This window comes from Saccopteryx leptura, chromosome 5, assembly GCF_036850995.1.
Source record: "Saccopteryx leptura isolate mSacLep1 chromosome 5, mSacLep1_pri_phased_curated, whole genome shotgun sequence".
Classification (NCBI taxonomy): domain Eukaryota; kingdom Metazoa; phylum Chordata; class Mammalia; order Chiroptera; family Emballonuridae; genus Saccopteryx; species Saccopteryx leptura.
In genome coordinates this window covers 3,746,302-3,756,890 of record NC_089507.1, presented here as the reverse complement: position 1 = coordinate 3,756,890, position 10,589 = coordinate 3,746,302, and the positions used below count along the sequence as shown (strand labels likewise).

The 10,589-nt window shown below is 48.2% G+C and overlaps 1 protein-coding gene across 1 annotated transcript; it reads left to right on the top strand.

Annotated features, from left to right (window-relative positions):
* Positions 1 to 8,629: 8,629 nt before the first annotated feature.
* On the top strand, positions 8,630 to 10,001 carry BLOC1S4 (biogenesis of lysosomal organelles complex 1 subunit 4). Its single transcript, XM_066384645.1, has one exon. The coding sequence runs from the start codon at positions 8,659 to 8,661 to the stop codon at positions 9,310 to 9,312; it is 654 nt and encodes a 217-aa protein (XP_066240742.1). The 5' UTR covers positions 8,630 to 8,658; the 3' UTR covers positions 9,313 to 10,001.
* The last annotated feature ends 588 nt before the right edge of the window (positions 10,002 to 10,589 follow it).

Sequence of the window (10,589 nt, the reverse complement as noted above, 5' to 3'; positions counted from 1 at the left end):
CTGCTGCCAACGCTACAGCCCTTGCTCACCGGCACCGGCCGGGGACCCCCAGGCTCCGCCCTCACCCCACACGTGGAGTCGGCAACGGGTGGGGCCTGGGAAAATTCTCAGGCCTGGTTGTGGGAGCACTGCCCGCCAGGGAGCCCTGCCCCCGCACTGCAGGTCCCGGCTGTCCTGAGCTATTATTCCCTCTGTTCAGGGAGAGGCTTTCTGAATCATGACCTGGGAGCAGGGGCCAATTCTGTGCTTTCCAACCAAGAACCCAGACCGCGAGAGCGTGAACGTGACCCCATGCCACAGCGTTCAAGTGTCCTTGGGGCTTCTCGGACAGGTCCTTACCATCCCCAGCCTCAACTCAGGATGCCAGCGGCCTTTGTTTTCGTCCCGCCAGACGGTCTCCGGTCTGGTCTGCGGCGGGGCCTGCTCCCCTGCTCCGAAGCGGCGTCTCTGCGGGCTCTCAGCTGCATGGAATTCCTGGCATTGCTGGCATCTTATCGCGGCTCCACCGGGCCTCCCACTGAGAGCGCGTCTGGTTGGGAGACAGGTTCCCGCCCGCCCGGAGAGACAGCCTCCGCGGTTCTTTGTCAGCCCACCTTCATTGGGGGGTCCCCTGCGCAGGGTGCAGAATGCCCGCCCCTCCTGCGAACTTCATCACTCCCCCGGGGGGCTCCTGGCACCCAGGTCTTCAGGGAGCCAAAGCCACGTCCAACCAGCACTTTTTAATGACTGCCTGGAATTCGCTGGAATGAGGGCACCAACTTTTACTCATTACTAAATATATAGTTCTAACTTTTTTGTTTTTAAAGGTATGCTCCAGTTAATATTTTCATGCGTACATCTGTATCTTAAGCTCAAATAATTTTCTCACAATGGATTACATGTTTTTAACCTAGAATTACTAGGTTAGAGGAGAGTTGTCATTTTTTTTTAATTGTGATAAAAATATATAATATCAGGCCTGGCCTGTGGTGGCGCAGTGGGTAAAGCATCGACCTGGAACACTGAGGACGCTGGTTCAAAACCCTGGGCTTGCCTGACCTGTGGTGGCGCAGTGGATAAAGCATCAACCTGGAAATGCTGAGGTCGCCGGTTCGAAACCCTGGGCTTGCCTGATCAAGGCACATATGGGAGTTGATGCTTCCAGCTCCTCCCCCTTCTCTCTCTCCTCTCTCTCTGTCTCTCTCTCTCTCCTCTCTAAAATGAATAAATAAAAATAAAAAAATTAAAAAAAAAAAAAACATTCTTTAAAAAAAAAAAACCCTGGGCTTGCCTGGTCAAGGCACATGTAGGAGTTGATACTTCCCCCTCCTCTCCCCTTCTCTTTCTCTTCTCTCTAAAATGAATAAATAAAGTCTTATATTTAATATATATATATATATATTATATATATAACATTGTTGGGCAGATAAAATATATTACGCTCACTTTGTTAAAGATGGCGCTGCCCACATGGAAGCCTGTCGCCCAGGTGATGATATTAGTTGCCCTTCTTGCTTGGAATGGGCATGATTATATTAATGTATGTTGGGGTGGGCTGTGGGCAGGCAGGATCCTTATAGCCTGGGGCTTGGTTTTAGGACTAAGCCTTTCCCACCCTTTTTGATGTGGGGTGGTGCAATCCCATCATGCCTCAGAGAAGTGACTTTGTATCAGAAACTTCCTTATTTGTATATTGGATTAAAGGTTTTGATTTCTACGCTATAAAATGGGGGCAAACCGGGAGCTTTCTCTCTTGGTTCCTATGATTAGAAAAGAGAGCAGAGAGGACAGCAGAGAGAGGCCACGTGGAGGAGGCCAAGAGAAGCAGCCAAGATGGCAGAGTGTTGAAGAAGAAGCCAGTTTGTGGAGAGTTTGTGCAGAGAGAAGGAGATGAGGAACAGAGGTGAATAAGGCTGGTGAGCTAGAAATCTTTGATTCTAGGAAACTTGGATAAGTCAGTAGCTTTGTGAGCACTGAATGAGTGGGTTTTGGAGCCCAGTGTGTGTTTTTACTTGCCCGCCAGGTGCAAGCTAGGATTAAAGCTAATGGCCCACCAGTTCTTGGTTCCATTGTTTAATTACCATCTGTCCGAATCTAATGCGAACCTGCACGAGCCAGGCGGCTGTGATGGTGGCCGTGGATACTGGCTTCACAAACATCAAATGTACTATCTTAACTATTTCTGAATGAACAGTTCAGTAGTGCTGAGTATATTCACCTTGTTGTGCAACCCATCTCCAGAACCTTTCCATCTGGCAAAACTGAAACTCTGCACCCATTAAATACCCCCCTCCCAAGCCCCTGGCAAATGCTGTTCTATCTTTCTCTGTGACTTGACTAATCTAGGGACCTCAGGTAAATGGAATCATATAGTGTTTGTCTTATTGTAACTGGCCCATCTTCCTGAGCATACATAATGTCCTCCAGGTTCATCCATGTTGTAGCAGCTGTCAGAATTTCCATTCTTTTTAAGGATAGAGCAGTTTGCTTATCCATTCACCCATCAACGTACACTTGGATTGCTTCCAGGATTAAACACACACACACACACACACACACACACACACACACACTTTAACCCATGTCAAGTGTGTCTCCACTATCATGCTGGGGAAATGTGAGTTTCTCCCTCAGGAGAAGCAGTGGGGGAGGACACTTCAGGCCCTCAGAGGTCACCAGTGTCCCCTGCTGATGATTTACGGAACTGGTTCTTAGCTAAGCTGTGTCCCCAAGTGAGAAGGATGCATTTTGACCTTCTTCAGATCCAGTGCCCGAGTGCTCGTGGGTGCTGGGACCACGGTGGCTAACTTCTAGCTGAGCAGAGCAAGTCACATGCCCTGCCTGCCCAGCTTTACCTTACCTCAACATGAACTTGTCCAGGACTGTCACCCCTTAAGCCCACCCCAACCCCAGACCCCGTCTCCGCCGTGTTCCAGGAGTGGACCTAAGGAGCTGCTCTCCACCACAGTTTACTCATGTCACTCCTTCCCTGCTCAGAAACCGCTCTGGGTCCACCCCAAACCCCGGTCTCCGCCGTGTGCCAGGAGTGGGCCTAAGGGGCTGCTCTCCACCACAGTTTACTCGTGTCACTCCTTCCCTGCTCAGAAACCGCTCTGGGTCCACCCCAGACCCCAGACCCCGGTCTCTGCCATGTGCCAGGAGTGGGCCTAAGGGGCTGCTCTCCACCACAGGTAACTCGTGTCACTCCTTCCCTGCTCAGAAACCACTCTGGGTCCACCCCAGACCCCAAACCCCGGTCTCCGCCGTGTGCCAGGAGTGGGCCTAAGGGGCTGCTCTCCACCACAGTTTACTCATGTCACTCCTTCCCTGCTCAGAAACCGCTCTGGGTCCACCCCAGACCCCAGGCCTGCCACTGGCCTGCGGGGACTGGGGGAGCATTGTCAGCACACCCTGCCCTCCACCCATAGCGCTCCTTGCCCATCACGGAAGCAGCACCCACTTCTCTCCCAGTCTCTCTTCCTACATACCGCGTGTTTCCTTCCGTGTTCCAGGGCATTCCTAGCGGATCCACCCCCTTCCTCTTGCCAGAGCCCCAGAGCACTTGTTGGGGGGCTAACCACCCTCTCTCCGTCCTCATCTGCCGTCCTCCCTCCCCGTCTCATCATTCACACGGACTTGGCGCCTCCTTCCTTGCCACAGCTCGGGGTGCTCACAGGGCGCCTGATTCCATGCCACGCCTCCCTGGCCCCTGACTTCTCTTCTCCAGTGAGCTGTCACCTTCACTTGGCCACCCTGGGACCCGACACTTTGAAGATTACAGATCATTTTTATTATTATTATTATTTTTAGAAGTTTTTTCCTTTTGCATGTGTCAGATGTGCCCTCGCCTCTAGGTCTGAGTCGCTCTCTTTGGCGAGAATGTCACAGAAGTGATGTAATGTGCTTGTTGCAGCTTATCAGATGGCACATGGTTCCAGCTTGTCCCCTAACTGATTGTAGTCCCTTTGATCACTAGATTAAGATGGTATTTTTTGGGTGAAAAATGACCGCTTCCAGAGCCGGGGCAAGAAGCATCTTGCTGTATCTAGAACATCTTATTCAGACAGAGAGTAAGGCCATGTTCAAGGACTGACCGGGAACAAGTCTCCATTATCCAGTTATCCTTTTCACCTTCGTAGCGAATGAGCATTTGTAGTGAGGGACTCTGAAACTGTAAAGGTTGTGTCCCTCAAGCATTTGATTTATTCACGTGTTCGTATTTATATGAACTCGTAGTTTCTCAAATTATGCAATGGGTTGTGACTGTTACCACAATTACTTGTTCCAATGATCAAATTGACCCTGATTTGCCAGTAGGAACCCATCCAAGAGGGCCTCTGTGTCCTTTTGATTTATCCCCACTGTTTTTTGAACATTTCCTCTCTTTCAGCCATAGAACAGTATCTGGATACATCTTTTTTTTTTTTAATAATTTTTTTAACAAGTTGAAAGATAAGAATTTTATATATTTTTTCTTTTTTCTTTTTTTTTGTATTTTTCTGAAGTTGGAAACGGGGAGGCAGTCAGACAGACTCCGGCATGCGCCCGACAGGGATCCACCTGGCAAGCCCACCAGGGGGCGATGCTCTGCTCACCTGGGGCGTCCCTCTGTTGCGACCAGAGTCATTCTAGCACCTGAGGCAGAGGCCACAGAGCCATCCTCAGCTCCTGAGCCAACTTTGCTCCAATGGAGCCTTGGCTGCAGGAGGGGAAGAGAGAGACAGAGAGGAAGGAGAGGGGGAGGGGTGGAGAAGCAAATGGGCGCTTCTCCTGTGTGCCCTGGCCGGGAATCAAACCCAGGACTCCTGCACACCAGGCCGACGCTCTACCACTGAGCCAACCGGCCAGGGCTTTTTATGATTTTTAAAAAAGTTTATTTATTTATTTATTTATTTATTTATTTTTAGAGAGGAGAGAGAGTGAAAGAACGGAGGGAGGAGCAGGAAGCATTAACTCCCATATGTGCCTTGACCAGGCAAGCCCATAGTTTCAAACCAGCCACGTCAGCATTCCAGGTCAATGCTTTATCCACTGCACCACCACAGGTCAGGCTGGATACATCTTATACTTCCTCTGCCCTGGCTCTGGAATTGAACATTTCTTCAATCAGCCCTACTTCCTTTTAGTGGAAAATGATATTTAGAAGCCAAGATCTGGCCATGGCCAGTTGGGTCAGTGGATAGAGTGTCAGCCTGGTATATGGACGTACCAGGTTCGATTACTGGTTAGGACACACAGGAGAAGCAACCATCTGCTTCTCTTCCCTCCCTCTCTCCCTTCTCTCCTTCTTACCCTCCTGCAGCCAGTGGCTCAATTGGTTCGAGCATCGGCCTGGGCACTGAGGATAGCTCAGTTTCCCAGCACATCAGCCTCAGGGGCCGAAAATAGCTTGGTTGATTCGAGCATCTGCCCCAGACAGGGGTTGTAGGGTGGATCCCGGTTGAGGAACATGGAGGAGTCTGTCTCACTATATTACTTCCTCTTGCTTAAACAAAAAGCATACCCACATATTTATCACCTCTCATAGTTTCAGCTCAGGATATTTAATGAGGCTTCAGTCAAGATATTGTCTGGGCCTGACCAGGCGGTGGCGCAGTGGATAGAGCGTTGGACTGGATGCGAAGGACCCAGGTTCGAGACCCCAAGGTCGCCAGCTTAAGCATGGGCTCATCTGGTTTGAGCAAAAGCCCACCAGCTTGGACCCAAGGTCGCTGGCTTGAGCAAGGGGTTACTCGGTCTGCTGAAGGCCCCTGGTCAAGGCACATGTGAGAAAGCAATCAATGAACAACTAAGGTGTCGCAACGCACAACAAAAAACTGATAATTGATGCTTCTCATCTCTCCGTTCCTGTCTGTCTGTCCCTTTCTATCCCTCTCTCTGACTCTCTCTCAATCTCTGTAAAAAAAAATAAAAATAAATAAAAATTTAAAAAAAGATATTGTCTGGGATGGAAATGCCAATCAATTTAACAATGAGATGCCCTCCATTTCACACCCACTAGGGTAGCTATAATCAAAAAGGTAGACAATAGCAACTGTTTCCTAAGATGTGAATAAATGTGAAACCTCATACACTGTTGATGGGAATATAAAATGGTACTTTGGAAACTAGCCTGGCAGTTCCACAAAAGTTAAACATAGAGCTACCATATGACCCAGAAATTCTACTCCTACGTATCTAACCCTAGAATTAAAAATATATTTATAAGTACACGCAAAAATTGTATACCAATGAATGTTACCAGCAGGATTATTCATAGCAACCAAAACATGGAAACAACCTAAATGTCTATCTGCTACTGAATAAACAAAATGTAGTATATCTATATAATGCATAGATTACATCATTTCTTTGTCTTCAACAATAAAAAAATGAAGTACAGATACATGCTACAACATGGATGGATCTTAAAAATATTATTTTAAGTGGGCCCTGGCCGGTTGGCTCAGTGATAGAGTGTCGGCCTGGCGTGCAGGAGTCCCGGGTTCGATTCCCGGCCAGGGCACACAGGAGAAGCGCCCATCTACTTCTCCACCCCTCCCCCTCTACTTCCTCTCTGTCTCTCTCTTCCCCTCCTGCAGCCAAGGCTCCATTGGAGCAAAGTTGGCCCGGGCGCTGAGGATGGCTCTGTGGCCTCTGCCTCAGGCGCTGGAGTGGCTCTGATTGCGGTCGAGTGAGGCCCCAAGATGGGCAGAGCATCACCCCCTGGTGGGAGTGCTGGGTGGATCCCAGTCGGGTGCATGCAGGAGTCTGTCTGACTGCCTCCCCGTTTTCAACTTCAGAAAAAGAAAAAAAAAAAAATATATATATATTATATATATATATAGATATATATATATAATATATATATATATATATATTATTCTAAGTGAAGGAAGCAAATCGCAAATGACCGCATAGTGTATGATTCCATTTAAATAAACTTTCAGAATAAGCAAACCCATAGACACAGAAAGTATATCAATCACTGTCAGGAGCTAGGAGAAAGGGAGGCTGGTTAATGATTGCTATGGATACAGGGTTTCTTTTCAGGATGATGAAAATATTCTGGAACTCGAGAGCTGTGGTGGTTGCACAAGTCTGTGAATATACTAAAATCACTGAACTGTACACTTTTAAAGGGTTAATATTATAGTACATGAATGATAGCTCATGTACTATATTATCTAAATGTAGATATTTAGTGGGAGAAACGATATGTTAGTGGGAAAAAAAGATATCAGCTGGAGCTGTGGTCATTCCTGGGCTTGAATGGGGCTGGAGGATCCATTTCCAAGATGACTCACCAGCATGGTTGTGTTGGAAGGAGGCTGTTTTTCACTGGCTGTTGGTAAGAGGCCTCCATTCTTTGCTGGGTTTCCTTCTCTGTTTTCTACGTTTTCTCCATTCAACACCCGATAATTCTGTGTAAAAATAGGGGGAAGTTATTTTAGACCTTTTTTTTTGGGGGGGGGGGTCTTTTTTAACAATATCTTGAACAACTGAAGCCAGGGATCGGGAAGAGGGATTTCACTGTCATAATATTTCGGTTTTTCCGGCAGTATCCTGGATTTGATCTTCACTAATGAAGCCATTTATTAATTTTATTTCTGTATTTGAGCCATCTGAAGAAGCCAAAAACTTTCAAAGTCATCAAGCACTCTTTTGCTTGAATCTCCTCTCTTCCATTTTACTAAGGTGACCAATCATCCTCCTTTAGGGAGGACAGTCCTTTTGTAGGTTCCATTCTCCCTTGAAAAGTGTCCTCCTACATGTCCTCCTTTTTTAAAAAAATTTTATTAATTTTTAGAGAGGAGAGTGAGAGGGGGGGGGGAGAAGGGGGAGGGAGGAGCAGGAAGCATCAACTCCCATATATGCCTTGACCAGGCAAGCCCAGGGTTTCAAACCAGCTACCTCAGCATTTCCAGGTCGACGCTTTATCCACTGCGCCACCACAGGTCAGGCCATGTCCTCCTTTTTGATATTGAAAGACTAATCTGTAAATGTCCGTATTTGATCGATGCAAAGTGGATCCATTGCGTGTGATGTGACGTATTTGTATTTGACATGACTATTTGTCAAGGATCAGTACAGTGCGGCGAGATGTGATTATAAGTACTCATTTAGATAACATTATCTAAATGAGCACTTTTTTCTTACAATTATTAGTAAAAATTAATAGGCCTGAAAGCATAATTACAATAAAAATATTACAAATGTTTTTATTATGCATTTATCATATTCTAGTGTATTATTGTTGCAATGAATAAAATGTTTCTTTTATTTACGATATTGTTTTCTTCTATTTATTTTTGTCCTTTTCATTGTAAAAAAGTTGGTCACCTTACGATAAATATCAAGAACAAAACTGGGGGGATGGGGGATGAACCCTCCCTGGTCCTGAACATGTTCTTTATCTTGATCTGGACGAAGATGGCATGGCTGTATAGATATGCAAAACAATCCGTGTGTACACTTAAGATGCATGCACCTCGCGATACTTCTGGGGTACTTCCTTTTTGAATATGGTTCTGAACTGCAAGCGCCCTCCAAAGCCCGCAGCACGCGTGCACGCGCGGAGACTGCACGCCGAAGCATACATGGTACGTGCGCGTGAACGAAGGCCGGAAGGAGTGGCGTGCTGCTGTGCGCGCGCGCGCTGAGGCCGGAAGCAGGCCGGCATCCCGGAAGTCGCGGGCCATGGAGGGTCGCTCCGCCAGCCGCGGGCCATCTCGCGAGGGATCAGCGGAGGAGGCCGAGCCCCAGGGCGCCGCCTGGAGCGGGGACAGCGGCCACGTGTCCCAGAGCCACAGCAGCGCCTCTGGGCCGTGGGAGGACGAGGGCTCGGAGTTGGGCGCGCCGGGCGGCGACCTGCCGCTGCTGCGCCGCGCCGCCGCGGGCTACGCCACCTGCCTGCTGCCCGGAGCCGGGGCGCGGCCGGAGGTGGAGGCCCTGGACGCGAGCTTGGAGGAGCTGCTCACCAGGGTGGACGAGTTCGTGGGCATGCTGGACATGCTGCGCGGCGACTCCTCCCACGTGGTCAGCGAAGGGGTGCCTCGCATCCACGCCAAAGCCACCGAGATGCGGCGGGTGTACGGCAAGATCGACAGACTCGAGGCCTTCGTCCGGATGATCGGCGCCAGCGTGGCCAGAATGGAGGAGCAGGTCGCCAGGGCGGAGGCCGAGCTGGGGTCCTTCCCCAGTGCCTTCAGGAAACTCCTGCACACGATCCCCGTGTCCTCCATCTTCAACAGGGCGCCCTCCGGCAGGCCCCCGCAGGCCGGCTACGAGCCCCCGGCCCTGTTTCGGACCGAGGACTACTTCCCCTCTTGCAGCGAAAGACCTCAGACCTGAGCCCTGCACACCGCGCTGCAAGAGGACGCTCGCTGCCCTCGGAGATGATCTCAGAGTAGTCAGTTCAGTCGATCGAAATCCTGTTATGAGACATAGGAGGTTGCAGTGTGGAATTTTAAAGTGGATTAATTTGCACACTTTTTTTCTCTTTGTCTTCCTTACTTCACGTGGGCTGTATGCTACTTTTTTTTTATGTCTTCCAATTCTAACCCGAAAGCTGCTTGGGGTGGCGTGGGGGTCGGGAAGCGATGGGGAAAGCAAAATGAATGAACCAGTAGGTGCACTGTGGCAAAACTGTTACTTTTTACGGATTTTACGGCTCAGCACACAGTATTACCTTTTCAGGATTTATATATTTATATGCGCTCTGGGAAAAACTACTGAGCTGTTGTTAAAGCCTTGTTATACTTTGATCCTAAGAGTGATTCAGTTTTCTATAGTTACTCTGAACACTAGGTGGTAAATTATTCACCTTCTATTAAACTTCCCACATGTATTGTAAACCGAAGGAAACAGTCCAACTTCCCATGAACATGTATTGATTCATTGCAACTAATTCTGAAGTTGCATTTGAAACTGTGACCTCATGATCTTAATTTGTCCTAGCCAACCTGTACCAATGTGGTTGCCAATGTTTGGATGACATAATTTAAATGTTAATAAAAATTTTAAGTTTTATTGGGAAACTTTTCTTCTGCAAAGGACTTGACATTTTTTGTTGTTGGTTTGGAAGTAGACGTGTTGCTCTGGTGATTTTAGCAGTGGGGTGAAGAAATGGGGCTTAGGAGTGCCCCCTTCAGAAGGCTAATGTGAAAACCTAACCTTTGCTGCTGTCTTCACAGTGTTCTGTGTTGCTTTCCCCGCAAAGCGAACAGTTCCATTATTTGTGTGGATGAGTGGCATCAGGATTTTGTTCTTGGAGCCTGACAGCATCGACTCTTAAAGATCCCTTGCAGAAACAACAGGCTTTGATTTTGATCTTAATCTTAATTGGTTCTGTAAGCTGGTCCTCCAGCAGGCCTCAGGGAAGCATGCAGCTTAGATTGCCTTTGTGTCCTGTGTCATTGATGGATGAGGTCGTTCGAGGAGGTCTGATTCTCACTTAGCTGTGTGTAATGAAAAGCCTGATAAATTAATCTCAGCCTTAGCTCTCCTGGTCCTTCTGTGTCGTTAACACACACACACACACACACACACACACACACACACACACACACACACAGTTGTTTCCTTGTTTGTATTTTTCTGAAGTGAGAAGCAGGGAGGCATAGAGACAG